Below are 16,187 nucleotides of genomic sequence, written 5' to 3' on the forward strand. Positions count from 1 at the left end.
TCCTTCCTTCTTCCTTCCTTCCTTCCTTCTCCTCCTTCCTTCCTTCCTTCCTTCCCTCCCTCCCTCCCTCCCTCCCTCCCTCCCTCCCTTCCTTCCTTCTTTCCTTCCTTTTCTTTCTATTCTTTCTCTTTTTTCTCTCTTGGCTGGAAGTCTCATCTAGTGTTTTGAGCATACTGGGCAAATTCTGTCTCACTGGGTTATCTCCAGCCCCCATAAGCAATATTAAGAAGAAACTTAGGCTAGCAAAATTTAAAGATACATGAAACTTTAAAGGGTTAGAAAATTTATTTTTTAAGTGTACAGGTTATTGCACTTACAGAAGTAAAAGTAAAATACGTGAGTACTTGTACATTAAATATATAAATTGAATTAACGAACAAAACCTTCCCATTAAGAAAACCCCAAGCCCAGATGGTGTCTCTGGTAAATTCTACCTAATATTTAAGGAAGAAATCTTATCAATCCTTCACAAAACAGAGAAAGATGAAACATTTTGTAATTTATTTTTATGAGGCCAGCATTATCCTAATATCCAAAACAGATATTACAGGAAAAAAAGATATTATAAGAAAAAAGATATTACATGAAAAAATATTTTAAAAAAGATATTACATGAAAAAAGACATTACATGAAAAAAAGAAAGCAAATATTCTTATAACTACAGAGGCAGAAATCCTTTACAAATATTTGCAAATTGAATCCTGCAAAATATAATTAAGTGTATTCACCATGAAGTAGGCTGTTTTAGAAATGAAAGATTTGATTAACAGGTTATAAACCATCACTGTAATTCTCCATATTAGTACAATAATGAGAAAATTATTTGATCATCTCAATATATGAAGGGAAAAGCATTTAACAATATTCAATACCCATTTCATGTTAAAAAATAAAACCAAAACTAGAGCAACATAGGAATTAAAGGGAACTTTTTCAACTAATAAAGGATGGTGCTCAAGAACATACGAATAATACTTTACAAGGAGAGACCAAGTACATTGCTCCTCAGATAGAGAGCAATGATAATAGGTCCACTGATAATACTGTTCAGTACTTTATAGAAGATGATACGCAAATAGGCAGTAAACACAGAAGGATGCTTAGTGGCATTAGTGATTAATAATCCGGGAATATAAATTTAAAATACAATGAGAAACTATACCTGTTGGAATGGCTAAAATTAAAAACACTAAAAATTCCAATTGTTGTTAGCGATAGGGAACAAATGGAACTTGGTACAGTCACTCTGCAAAATAGTTTGGCAGGTTTTTAAATGAGATTAAACAAGGTTCTGTCTAGCAATTCTGTTCTTAACATATTTACTTAAGAGAAATCAATACATATGTTCACAGTAATGTCATTGTGTCTTTTATTTCCAATATGGAACAATAGAATCAGCTCAAATATTCATCAACCAACAGATAGGTAAACAATTGTACTATATCCACATGTATTGGTTGTTACTTTGTAAGAAATTACCCAAATCTAGTGACTTAAAAGATGATGTGTATTTCACAGTTATATATAAATCAGGAATCATGGTATAAATAGTTTCTTTTGGGCTGCAATCATTATGTAGTCTCAAGGTTCAACTGAGAAAAAAACCTACTTCTGAGATCACTTGTTTTTGATTTTCTTGTGGGCTGTTGAACTGGGGGCCTCAGAAAGAGATATAAGTCCCAGTATTTTGTGATCTAACTTCTGAGATGATATTATTTCACTTTTATTTTATTCTTTTTTTGGGGGGGTACTGAGGATTAACTCTGTTCTCCCTGCCACCCTTATGGTGTGTTAGTATCCACATATCTGAGAGAACATTTGACCTTTGGATTTTTGATTTTGCCTTATTTCACTTAGCTTGATAGTCTCCAGTTCCATCCATTTACTGGCAAATGCCATAATTTTATTCTTTTTGGTTAAGTAATATGCCTGTGTGTGTGTGTGTGTGTGTGTGTGTATATATATGTATATCACATTTTCTTTATCCATTCATCTGTTGAAGGGCACTAGGTTCATTCCATAACTTAGCTATTGTGAATTGAATTGCTATAAACATTGATGTGACTGCATCACTGTAGTATGCTGTCCTTTGGGTATAAACTAAGGAGTGGGATAACTGAGTCAAATGGTGGCTCCACTCCAAGTTTTCTGAGGAATCTCCATACTGCTTTCCATAATGATTGCATCAGTTTGCAGTCCCACCAACAATGTATGAGTAAACTTTCTCCACGTCCTCACCAGCATTTATTGTTACTTGTATTTTTGATAGTTGCCATTTTGACTGTAGTGAGATGGAATCCTAGTTTTAATTTGCATTTCTCTAATTGGTAGAGATGTTGAACATTTTTTTATATATTTGTTGACCATTATAGAAACAATACTTAGATACAACCACCCTCAAGGAGATTTATAAAGGGCAATAGGAGGTGGGATGATTGGAAGCCATTTCAGAAGCTGTCAACCACTAAAGGAATAGTACTCAGCAATGAAAAGGAGCTATATAATTGGTATATATAGTAACATGGATGAACAACATGGACAGAAAAGAAAACAGACAAAACTAATTTTTAGGATGAAAATGAGGATCAGTGGTTGGTATGGAGGCTGGTTTTTAATTTCAGAATGGTATAAGTAGGCTTTTTGTGTTACAGGAAATATTCTTTATCTTGATTGTATGGTGATTGCAACAGTGAAAATATTTTTAAATCTCACCTCAAAAATCACAATTTTATTATTTGTAAATTATAATTCAATTAAGTTTTTTTTAAATTTTATTTTAACTGACATATTAAACCTAAAAATGTACATTAGGGGATATTAATGTGATATTATTGGAGCACCAAGTTATACCACATATACATGTATGAAAATATGGTGTTTATCATATCTGTCTCCTCAAATATTTGTCATTTCTGGTAAAAACTTTCAAAATCCTTTCTTCTAGCACTTTAAAATATACAGTATACAGCAAGCCAGACTTCTTGCTCCTGTTTCTTAGTACTCATTGATCAGCCTTTCACCTTTCTCTCCTTCTTCCCTACTCCTTAGTTTCTGGTGACCACCATTATACTTTCAACATCTATGAACTTCTGTGAAGTTTTGTAGATTCTACATCTGATTGAAATCATGTGGTACTTCTCTTTCTGTGCCTGGCTTATTTTACTTGGCATAATGAGCTCCATTTTTCATTTGTGTTGTATAAAAGATAGTATTTTTTATGACTGAATAGTATTCCATTGTGTATATGTACCCACTGATGAACACTTAGGTTGTTTCCATTTCCTGGCTATTGTGAACAGTGCTACAATGAACATGAAGTACAGATTTCTTAGATATAGTGATTTCACTGGGATATATACCCATTAGTGGAATTGCTGATTCAAATAGTAGTTTTATTTTTAATTTTTGAGGTATCTCAAGTTTTTTTTTTAAAGTAAGCTATTGGATTCAGTGATGTATTCTTGGTGACAATGGCCTATCTTGACAATTGTCCAAATAACATGGGGGAGAGGGGTGAACACTAATGGCAGTGCTATTTTGTAGTAAGTTTTTGGGAATTAGGCAGATCCAAGTAGGAATGAGACTTGCTGTACTGTAGCATTTCTCTGCTCTAAATTATTTTAGATATCCTAAAACACAATAACCAGGTAATTGAGAGCCTACATTGACAATTTCCATGCTAGAAAGTTAATGTATATGTTACCTCATGAGTTGTAATAATGATACAACTCAAACCAACATTTTTTGAATTGAGGTAAATACAGAATAATTGTTAAAATATGAGGAACTCAGATTGCTGTCATGGTTCTGGCTTTGTGTTCTTTTGGGGGGGATTGATATAGGAATTGTTTTTTGTATTTTGTTTCTTAAAATATGTATGTGTTACTTTTATTATTAGTGAAAATATTTTAGAGTTTCTCCAGTGCAAATTTAAAAGACTTCAATTTTTCTTTTTTAATTAGCACATAAATGTGCATGTTTATGGGATACAATGTGGTAATTTGATACATGTATATAGTGTGTAATAGTCAAATCAGGGTAAATAATTAGCATTTCCATCTCCTTAAAAATTTATCATTTATTTGTGTTTGGAGCCTTCAAAGTCCTTTCAGTTCTTCATAAAATATATAATAAGTTGTTAAACTATAGTCACCCAACTGTGCTGTATAAAATTAGAACTTACCCCTCCTAATTATAATGAAGATGCAAACTAAACAATGGGAGAAAATATTTGGAAACTTTGATAAGAAAAGATTTGGGAAATATTTGATAAGATTACTATCCAGAATATATGAAAAATAAAAAACCTCAACAACAGCAGCAACAACAAACCCAATAATATGATTTTTAAAATATCAAATAGGGCTGGGGATGTGGCTCAAGCGGTAATGCACTCGCCTGGCATGAGTGCGGCGCTGGGTTTGATCCTCAGCACCACATAAAAATAAAATAAAAAAAGATGTGTGTCTGCCAAAAAACTAACTAACTAAATAAATAAATATTAAAAAATTTTTAAAAATTAAAAAAATAAAATATCAAATAGCTGGCACAGTGGCATATGCAATTCCAGTGATTCAGGCGGCTGAGGTAGGAAAATGGCAAATTCCAGGCCAACCTCAACAATTAGCAAGACCCCTCAGTGACTTAGCAACACCCTGTCTCAAAAAATAAAAAGGATTGGGGATGTAGCTCAAATGTAAAGCTCTCGGTGTCTAGTCCTCACACATGTGAACATGCCTGTACTCCTAGCAGGCTGAGGAAAGAGGATCTTTTGAGCCAGGTAGTTCAGGTTCATCCTGGACAAATTAACGAGAGCCCCATTGTTTTAAAAAAAAAAAAAAAAAAAATGGAGGCCTGATTTGAGTAGACATATCTGGAAAGAAGTTATACAAATGGCCAAAAAATATATGAAAAAAAATGCTAACATTACTAATTGTTAGGGAGATATAAATTAAAACCACAGTGAGATAACATCTCACCCCAGTCAGAAAACCTGTAATAATGAAAAAGCAAAAAATGATAGTGAATATGAAGAGAAAAGGGGAACTCTCACTCTTAATGGGGATGTATATTAACTGGTGGGGATGTGAGTAGACAAAATGTGATATAGATTCACAGTGAAATATCATTCAGCCATAAAAAGAATGAAATCCTATCATTTGTGTCCAAGTGGATGAAAGTAGAGGTCATTATTAAGTGAAATCAACCAGGTACAGAAAGACAAATGCCACATGCTCTCAACTCATATTCTGAAGCTAACAAAGTTGATTTCATAGAAAAAGAACAGAATAGTGAGAATTGTAGTAGAATTCTTAGAGGACAAGAAAAGGTAGCAGTAAGGGGGAGGAGAAAAGAAGATTAGATAACTGACTTTGTTTTTTATTCCTGTCTGTGGAACAAAAGTTTTTTTTTTTTTTTTTGGCCTCATATTCTTCAGGCTTTCTGCAATGAGTAATTGAGACTTTTTTTTTTAATTTGTTGTTCAAAACAAGACTTTTTTTTAAAAAAACATTTTTATAGTTGCAGTTGGACACCATATCTTTATTTTTATTTATTTATTTTTATGAGGTGCTGAGGATACAACCCAGCACTTCACATGTGCTGGGTGAGCATGCTATGGCTGAGCCACAACCCCAGCCCCCAGTAATTGAGACTTTAAGCTAATTTTTTTTAATGGTTGTTTTTTTGTTTTCAGGATTGTAAGAAGGAGGTGTCAGGTGGAGGTATGTTTCTGAGAAGAAGAAAGCATTGAACAGACTTTTGCAAATACATATGCCCAGTTCTAGACAGGCACAGCTCCAGAAATACCAGCCTTAGCCTGAATGAAAGGGCAATGTTTATATGTATTTGGTATGAAAAGTAAAGCTTACCTTTTTACTATTTCTGTAAACAGAATGATACTTTCTTTGTCAGCAGTGACATTTTTGAATGACAAGGTTGATTAAAGTTTGTTCTACAAATATAGTGTTGAACCAGAATTGTTTTTATGATGGCGAGGCATTATCCAAAGTGTCCAGATAGGAACTTTCTTTTGGAAAGTAAAAATTGTCACTGAGGCAAGTTGTAGCATTACCTACTTCAGCAGTTGTGTTGCATAGAACTTATGTAGCATAAGTTTTTTTCCTCTTGCTTTGCTTTTCCTTTAATGGCATGGAATTATTTTCCCTCTTTAACTAGATCAGATGTTTCTGTTATTTTAAAGTGAAATTAAATTATTTTTACTCTAAAATTATAGACCAGCAGCAATCCAGTATAAGCAGATATATGACAGATTTGCATATTTTGATTCAGTGTTCTGTTTCACATAGCATAGTATGAGAGCTCATAGCATTAATTTGTAAGTAGATGTGATTTGTGAAAAAGAATTTCTGAAAAATTGTGCTTCCTCACTGTTTCTCATTAGCATCTTGTTCAATTTTTTTTTTAAAAAAACCTTTCAATTTCTTATCTTTACTGAATAGAATTTCCTTAAGTTTCATCTCTAGTTTCCCCCCGCCCTCTGAAATTCTTTTGCTTTACTCTTCAATAAAATTTAAATTGTCTTGTAGATCATATACATTGGCTTTTTTTTTCCAGTCTCTTCTTATTTAAGGTATATTATCTCCTTTCATACTTGTATCCTATGGATAGATGAGATAGGTGATATTCTTTTCCATTTTATAGAAGCAGAAATAAGAGCAGGCAAGTTATTTTATTTTCCCAAAATAAAATTTCAACATAGATTTTCATTATAAAACCTGCTCTCTGTGAACTACTATTATGCCATAGGATTTATACTTTATCTGCTACTCCTATCATATACTGAGCACATGATAGATATTGTCAATTGATTGGCTTCTCTATTCAAACCTCCAGTCACTGATATCTATTTATTTAGAAGCCACGCTTTTAAACAGATTAGTACATTAATTAATGAACTATTTAATTAATTGTGGATTTTTGCATAATTAATGTTGAAGCCTGAGTTCATCAAGGGGGCACTAAGTTGTGTGATCAAGGAGATTTGAAGTTTGGACTAAATTTTAAAAATATCATGCATGTGAAAAATGTCATTGTATACTATATGGAAATATTAATGCTAGTCCTATTATGGACAAATATTGGCAGTGTTTTTTTGTTGGTAATCTTTGGTCTCTTCTTATTTATACAGGAGAAATTAAACAGATTCTAGAAAATGAACTTCAGATTCCTGTGTCTAAAATGCTGTTAAAAGGCTGGAAAACTGGAGATGTGGAGGACAGTGTGAGTTTCTTTTCTTGCTTTTTTGGTATTTAGTACTGGGGATTGAACTCAGGGCCCCTTTATCACTGAGATATATCCCTAGCCCTTTTTATTTTGAGACAGGGTCTCACTTAGTTGCTGAGGCTAGCCTTGAACTTGGTAATCTTTCTGTCTTAGCTTCCCTGGTCACTAGGATTACAGGCATGCACCACCATACACGGCCAGTGTGAGTTTCTTAATTGCCAAGAAATAAAATTAAATTATGCAATTGACTAATTTGTATATAAAAATTGATTTTGACTAATATTGTTATATATGCCAGAAATAGATTTGATGATAGTAATTTTGTTTATGTAATCCACAGTGATTTTCAAGCTAAAGTCTTTTTGTACTAAACCAAAAATAGTTTTAAATGAGTTATGTAAATGAAAATATTATGTGGAATATTTTTTTCTAAGTATTTTATAGGAGTTTTGACATTCTTTTTTTTTTTTTTTTTTTTAAGATGTCCGTCTTTTTCTCAAACTTCTTAAGAGTGTCAGTGAGTGCTCTGGAATGATAATTTATTGAACAATTACTTACTTACCTGAAAGAAGTCTCACACAATGTGTGTGTGTATATATATATTTTGGGGGGGGGGGGCGTGCTGGGGATTGAACCCAGGACCTTGTGCTTTCGAGACAAGCACTCTACCAACTGAGCTATACCTCCAGCCCCTCACACAATGTATACGTTTTTGCAAGTGTAAATTATGAAACAAAGATAATAATGGGAAACTTAAAACTTAGAAAATTTAAATGATAGAATATTTCTTTGTTTACTTGGATAGTGGCAGGTGAGTGGAATGAATAATATTTTAAGAATCTGCAATGTTGTAATTTTCAGATAATAGCTTCTGTTCTTAGGGGCATGTATTAGCAGCCTTGGATATGAAATGTTTCATACACCTTATTTTTACAGAAAGAGTGAGGACGGAGGAAAAGAAATGAGTTAAATCTAAAGTTGTAAATGTTTGAGGTAGAAATAATATATTGACTCTTCCCATACTGTTACTGAGTCAATATTTTTACAATCAGGCATAAATAGAATCTGCAACTTTTTGTTCAGTTCTCTGTGAAAAGCTTCAGATAGTCATTGTGATTTTAGATCATATGTGAGTTCATGTGATATAAGGAGAAGTTTAGAGTATTTCAATAAGTTATTTACAGGAATTTCAGGTAGACAAAATATTTATAAGTTTAGGTATAAGTTAGGAGTTAGCAAGTTTTCTGTATAAAACTACCATAATAAATATTTTAGGCTTTGTGGGCCTTAAGGTCTCTATTGCAGCTACTTGACTTGGCTGTCAAGAAAGAGTGAAAGCAGCCGTAGACAATATGTGAAAGAGCAAGCATAATTCTGTCCCAATGTAACTTTATTTATGGACAACATATTTAAATTTTATGTAATTTCATGTCATGAGAATATATTTTTGATATTCTTCCTCCCAATCATTTAAAAATGTAAAATCATTCTTAACTTTCAGACTATACAAAAACAGTTAACAGGCTGAATTTGTAGTGGTTGATAGTTTGCTGACCACTGGTGCTAAGTGGTTTTTCTGTTTTTGTAATGCTAGAGATCACAAAAGAGCCTCATGCATGATAGATAAGTGCTCTATCATTGAACTACATACAGCTCAAGCCTCTGGCTGTTGTAGTTTATACATGGATTTATTAAAAAAAAAAAAGAGAGTAGTATGAACTAACAGTCTTGACAAAAATAAGTAAAACACCAAAATGTAATCATTTACATAGATATTATTTATTCATTCTTTTATTTAGAAACTTGTGACTATGAAAAAATCTTGCATGGAATTTTCAGTAGTTTTTGAAGAGAAACCCCCCCCCCCCCCACTTCCAGTGGGGGTGGGGTCTTGATATTTCCCAGGCTGACCTCCAACTTGTTATCCTTCTCCCTCAGCCTCACTAGTAGCTGCCATTACAGGCACACACTACTACACTGGCTAAGGCAATCATTTTGAAAATGTTGATTAAGCTGTATGTTACAATATTTAACATAGCTTTCATTACAGTAATACTTTCAATCCGGATGCCATGGCACATGCCTATAATCCCTGCTATTCAGGAGGCTGAGGCAAGAAGTTATAAATTTAAGGCCAATCTGGACAACTTAGTTAAGACCCTGTCTCAGAATGAAATAAAAAGGGCTGTATAGCACTCAGTGATAGAACATCTCCAGATTTAATACCTAGTAGCGCAAAAAAGAATAAGTTCTTATTCCCTGCTTATGTAAGATCATCCTTTCCTAGGAGTCCTTACCTCCATCTGCACAGTTAAGAAGTATTACTAAACAGCCATTCCTTGCTTTCTAATACTTTAACTTTGTATTATCATTTGCTTTGATTTAGTCTGGACTAATTTCATTACACCTTTCCCCCCTGTCAATCACTGCAAGGAGTATGAGATTCCCAAGTCATTCCTCACTTAAATCCTCATAGTCCCTACACATCCATACCTGTCTCTGTCCTTTTTCCTCTATGATGTCTTAAACTTTTTTGCTACATGCAGAGGTTTGCTGTGGAAGGAATTAATCATTAGCATAATTCCTTCTATTATCAAACTCTTCACTTGAAGACAGAGGTCATCTTTTCCAATGGGGTCTTTCTGTGTTTCCCAGGCTGACCTCCAACTTCCTATCCTCTTCTCTCCTCCCTCAGCCTCATTGTTCCTCATTTCTTTTTCTAGACCTTTATCTGTTTTTCTTCTGTAAAATTCTTTTGACTTTGGATTTTCATGTCAAAAGATTATATCATCTACTTATTGAAGTCATTACCCTTTATTTTCTGATAATTTTTAGTGTCTGGTTTATAATTACTGTTTCCTAATTCTTAATATAATGTAAATGATTTTTCTAATACTTTAACCTTTTATTTCCATAAATATCTCCTCTACAAAAATCTTTCTCCACTTAGCTCAGACCTGTGGTCTTATCATCTTTTAATAATGACAACTCTTATCTTAATTTCAAGCTCCCATTTTTTTTTTTTTTTTGCTGATCATCTCTCATCTTTCTCGCTCACTTATTTTAGTTATCCTAATCCCAATAATCCTTAACCCAATTTATATTGCCAATTCATTTTTTCTTCCCTCTTTTCATGTTCATTATATCATTTTCTCCACATTTTACTCTAGATTAAATTTCATGATAGTCATTATAATTTTCTTGCATACAGCATCATGCTCGACTGAAATCCTTACTTTGACTAAATCCAACTCTCTGGCTTTTCTGTGTCTTATAGGAAAATGTAGCTGGAAACAAACAAAATCATCCTGATAGTATATTTTTAAATTCATGATCATGATTTTCAGAGCACTCCTTAATGTTGCTAGGAAATCCTAATGTATATACTTGGTTTATCTACACTACCCTTCATTCTTACTCTCAGCTGATGACTTTGTTCTTTCCTGTAATTTTATATTTTTAAAATTTATATATCCATTTCAGACGTGTCTTGAATTCCAAATTTCTATATCCAGTCATTTACTTACTTTCTCTACTTGAATGTTTAGTAGACACTTCTATTTAGTGGGTCCAAAATGTAAGTCTTTATCTCTAGCCTTCCCCATATCAGTTGATGGCAATTTCATCCTTCTACTTGTTTAAGCTAAAATTTTAGGGTCATCGTTGATACTTTTCTCTCATAATCTGTATATAGTTTGTAAGGAAATGTTTTGGCACCATCTTCATAATGTATCCAGAATCCAACTGGTTTGCCCCACTTCTGCTGTCATACTGACTTAAGCCCCCTTCAGCTTTATCTTATTTTATTTCATTAACCTGCTCTCCTGATCTCCTCTGCCAACCCTTTCTCATCTATTCTGAACCAGGCTGCCAGTATAATTCTTTTTAAACATGAATTCAATCATGTTACAACAGTAGCTTCCCTCTCATCCAGAATTAAAGCCAAACCTTTACATTAATAGAAATGGTTCAACATGTTTTCTGTCCTTATTGTTACTGTTACTGTATGACTTATCTCCTACCAGTGCTTACTTGGCTCCAGTTACATTGAACTCCTTCTTGTTCCTTAAACATTTTGTATTGGCTCTTTCCTTTGCTTGAAATATTCTTTGTCTATATATACTCATGCTTTTTTCTCTTATCAACTTTAGGTCTTTGCTCAAATTTACATTCTCCAAGTGAGACCAGTTCGTTTTAAATCACAGAGCTCCTATATCTCATATTCTTCCTTCCTTGATTTATCTTTAGTAAAAACAACAACAAACAAACAAACAAACAAAAACTCATCCCTTTCTGATACTCAGCTATATAGGTTGATCACTTTATTTATTCCTACTAAAATGTGAATTCTGATTGGAATTTTATTTTAGGCTATTCTAGTCAGTGCTATCCTCCATGGCTGGAGTAATCCTATCAAGGAGTATGTGACACAATAAAATATCTGTTGAATAAGTTTATGTCTTGAGCTGTGATGTAAAATATACTTCCTAATGTTATTGCTGCCCAAAAGTATTTCAGCAAGTATTTACTATCATATTATGAGTTTGAAATGTTTGAATTTTGTAGCCAAGAAATGTAATAAACTTGTGTATGGTTTATTTAGATGGTAGGTCAGATGTGGCTCAAGAGTAATTTATTCCCTCCAGACAGAGAGCTTTAACAGGAAAGGTTTCTAGAGTAAGAGTAAATTGAGCTAATTAATACTTCCTTATATACAAGTTAGGTAACCTCTCAGAGTGTAATTCCTCCTTATCTACAGAATCATTAGCTTGAGGTGCTCTCTATTATCTTATCTTTCTAAGGTCTAATGATTTCTGAAAATCTTCATTGCTAATATTTGTCATAATGACTCTGGAATCAGTGCATAATAGTTGCAAGCATATACTTCTAGAGTGAAGAAGTTAAATGAGTCTCAGGTGTGTGTTTATCCATTTGTAACTCTTCATGAGCTAAAGAATTTACATTTTACTTTAATAGTCATAATTTGACTAATTTATAATGTATACAAGAGAAACTAGGTTATTTGTATTCAGCACTTTTGTATTACCCTATTTAGGAAATTTCCCAAAGACAAAAAGTCAAACTAGAAAATTGCTAAATTTTCAAGTATTATTTTAAAAAAACCATAAATCAACAAATGTTTGTTTTATTTTTTCTTTTTCAGACGGTCTTAAAATCGCTACACTTGCCAAAAAACAACAGCCTTTATGTCCTTACACCAGATTTGCCACCACCTTCATCATCTAGTCATGCTGGGTAAGGTGTTTGCTTTTCCTGGGAATCTGAAGTGAAAAGTTTGATTGTTAAATTGCTTTAAGCTATTACTTTAAGCTATAACTATCTAGTCTGGATAATTTGTTAGTTTTAGAGGCAGAATCTTCTTACTCAAAGAAAATCTTTAGCAAAACTCCAGTATATTAAAAATAGTTATAATGACTCTTTTCTGGTTGAAAGGGAAGAATTAGAGTTAGAGGGAAGAGAAAGAATAAATGGAGCTCTGAGCTTTCATTGCTAAAGAAGATATACCTTAAACTGGGCATGGTGGTGCCTATAATCCTAGCTGCTTGGGTGGGAGGCTGATGCAGAGAGACCCTGTATCAAAATAAATGAATGAATGAATCAATGAATGAGGATGTATTAGAATGCTTCCCTAGCATGTGTAAGGCCTTGAGTTCAAACTCCAGTATTAGGGGAAAGGGAGGAAGACATACCTTTAAAGAATATTCATTGGGCTCTGAAGAATAAAACTGGGAAAACAGACATAAAATTTTTATTAAGATTATTTTCTCTTTGAAATAGAGGGAATTAGGTTGGGTCTGCGGCTCAGAGATAGAACACTTGGCTAGCATGCGTAAGGCACTGGGTTTGATCCTCAGTACCACATAAAAGTAAAATAAAGGTATTGTGTCCACCTACAACTAAAAAATAAATGTTAAAAAAAAGAAATAGAGGAAATCATTGTTTTTGTTTTCATTTTTCAACACATTTATGGAATTTTAAAGAGATTTTAGTATTTAATAGCACATTAAATTTATTATTGCTAGATGAAGCAAATGATCTGTAGTAACTGATTATACTAATGATAGAATAATAATTTTGTGAGTCTTTTAAATATTACCCCATAACTACAGTTGATTTTTAAATTTTCAGTTTTATACACATTTTTATACACATTTCTTCTTACTATTTATTTTTAATTCATTAGTTATTTTTTATTCTTTTGGTGCCAGGGATTGAACCCAGAGGCACTTAACCACTGAACCACATTCCCAGCCCCCTTTATTTATTTGTTTTTCAAGTTTTGAGACAAGGTCTTGCTAAGTTGCTGAGGCTGGCTTTGAACTTGGGATCTTCCTGCCTCAACCTCCTGAGCCTATTGGGTTACAGGCAAGCACCACCAGGCCTGGCCTCTTTTCCTCTTTCTAATACAACTTGGTGTGTGGATTTGCTTGGTTTATGTGCTAGAGAAAATTGTATTCCTAAGCTTTGAATATCATTAAGTTCTTCCCCAGTCATCTACCAAATATTCTCATTTTTAGGTAAGTACTGAGAGAGAGGGGGGAATCTTAAATTTGGCTTCATCAAAGTAGAAAATCACTGAACTGAAAAGTTAAATCTAGCATAATTATATTTGATAGTCTGTAAATAGTTTGTTCTAGGTTAAGAATATAAAAATTTCTTGTATTGCTCTTCATCTTCTATATGTAGATCATATAAATGAAAAGTGGAATATGCACAAATATCACAAATGTACAAACTACAAACATAATCCTTGTGTTTATAGTAATGTTGATAGAAAACTCAGATGAGCTTATGACAAAGAGTTGTAAGTGTGATTCTGTATCTAGTCAGGTAAAACATTATTTTGTAAGTTAGTTAACAAAGTGTTATCACTATCATATAGTATGTAATCCACATCATTAAAAGCAGACAGGAGCATCATTGTTTATAATCTTGTGCTTTCCAATAGTATGATTAAATGGATTTATCAGAATGTCTTCCTAGGCTAATGGAAATGTTCTTCATTGCCATGTGGCTGACCTCTTATTGCTAATCACTCGGTCCCTAGGCAAGCAGGGGCCTACAATACTGCTGAAATGGCAGTGTTTTTAGAGAATGAGAACTAAAGCACAGAAGTATTTTCCTATTTGACTTCATGGATTTTTATCAAGTTATAATGATGCCATTTCTTATGTTGAAACAATAAGAGAAAAGTTCAAAGGCCAACAAAAGATACAATGTAAAAAGGGGATATGTAGATTCTTGCTGTTATAAAAGTCACATTAGTATACATTTTAGTAAAACCTAACTAAAAAGTCAGGGTTTGTTTTTTTATTTATTTATTGGTAGCCTTACCACTATATCTTCTGGTATAAGTAGAAATTAGCTTTTTTAAAAATATTTAATTTTTAGCTGTAATTGGACACAATGCCTTTATTTATTTTTTATTGTGGTGCTGTGGATCGAACCCAGGGCCTAGCATGTGCTAGGTCAACGCTCTACCCATGAGCCACAACCCCAGCCCCAAGAAATTAGCTTTTTATAACATACTTTCAGTGCTGGGAAATTCATTCATTCATTTATTTATGGTGCTGGGGATTGAACCCAGGGCCTTTGAATGCTAGGCAAGTGCTCTACCACTGAGCTTTATCTTCAACCCTCATGGAAATCATTCCAAAAAACAAAACCTTAAAAGCTAACAGTAATAATTAATTTAACTTGTAATTTTTTTCATTTTATTTGGTGTTTCATGAAATAAAAATAATTTTGATATCTAAATGATAGTGTAAAAAAATTTCCTAGAGTTATATACCATTTCAAATTATGAAAATAGTAAATTCTGTGAAAAAAACTATTTTGTTTAGGTGGTTGGTTTGATATTTTTATTGATTTTATTGATATTTTGTTACATTTTTCTCTGGAATCAGTTCAGTGGATGTTGCTAGATTGGCGGGGGGGTGGTAGTTGTAGAATAAAGTAATTATAATGCAACAACTCTGATAAGGTTCTGCTCCTAGATACCACCATTCCAATTCTAGTGCAATAGCAAACATAAGGTTCTTTTCCTATAAAGTATTAATATTCTCTAAAACAATACATACTCTTGAAGGGAGTTTATTTATGTTATTTCACCTACTGTGATTCTTCTCAAGAATATTCATGAATTTTCAGTTTGTAAATATTTACTCTTAAGTAAATTTTAAATAATTTAATAAAACATAAAGTACCAAGTTCTTAAACGATTTACTGACAAGCCATTTTCTCCTGAAATTTTGGTGAAAATTATTTTTTAAAAACCTTCTTGACTTTACTGCCACTAGGTGGTGCCTGGTAATTGAGTCTTTGTATTTATAATTTCTGGGGAAAGAAAAAAGGTACTAGAGTTGCAAAATTATCGTATGAACACTTCCAATTGAATTAAAAATCATTTTAAAGTAAATTATACGTTTAGAAAACAGAATTTCAAGCTTTTTGAGAATTTAAGAGCAAACTCTTTAGTCATGATCTTTATAACAGTTAAAAAGCATTTTAAGACATTCCTCAATAGGACACCCATAGCACAAAAGTTAATAACTAGAATCAACAAATGGGACTTACTAAAACTAAAAAGTTTTTGCTCATCAAAAGAAACAATAAGAGAGGTAAATAGGGAGCCTACACCCTGGGAACAAATCTTTACTCCTCACACTTCAGATAGAGCCCTAAAATCCAGAGTATACAAAGAACTCAAAAAATTAGACAATAAGAGAACAAACAACCCAATCAACAAATGGGCCAAGGACCTGAACAGACACTTCTCAGAGGAGGACATACAATCAATCAACAAGTACATGAAAAAATGCTCAACATCTCTAGCTGTCAGAGAAATGCAAATCAAAACCACCCTAAGATACCATCTCACTCCAGTAAGATTGGCAGCCATTATGAAGTCAAACAACAA

At 32.9% G+C, this 16,187-nt stretch overlaps 1 protein-coding gene across 1 annotated transcript in view; it reads left to right on the forward strand.

Moving 5' to 3' along the window:
• The window catches only part of Faf1 (Fas associated factor 1), a 375,874-nt gene that overhangs the window by 128,469 nt on the left and 231,218 nt on the right, over nucleotides 1-16,187 (forward strand). Inside the window, exons 5-6 of the mRNA XM_015485020.2 lie at nucleotides 7,152-7,243; nucleotides 12,411-12,502. Of these exons, the coding sequence (XP_015340506.1) occupies nucleotides 7,152-7,243; nucleotides 12,411-12,502 (184 nt within the window). The remainder of the gene's footprint in view (nucleotides 1-7,151; nucleotides 7,244-12,410; nucleotides 12,503-16,187) is intronic.

The sequence above is a fragment of the Marmota marmota genome, unplaced genomic scaffold, assembly GCF_001458135.2.
Source record: "Marmota marmota marmota unplaced genomic scaffold, marMar, whole genome shotgun sequence".
Taxonomy (NCBI): domain Eukaryota; kingdom Metazoa; phylum Chordata; class Mammalia; order Rodentia; family Sciuridae; genus Marmota; species Marmota marmota.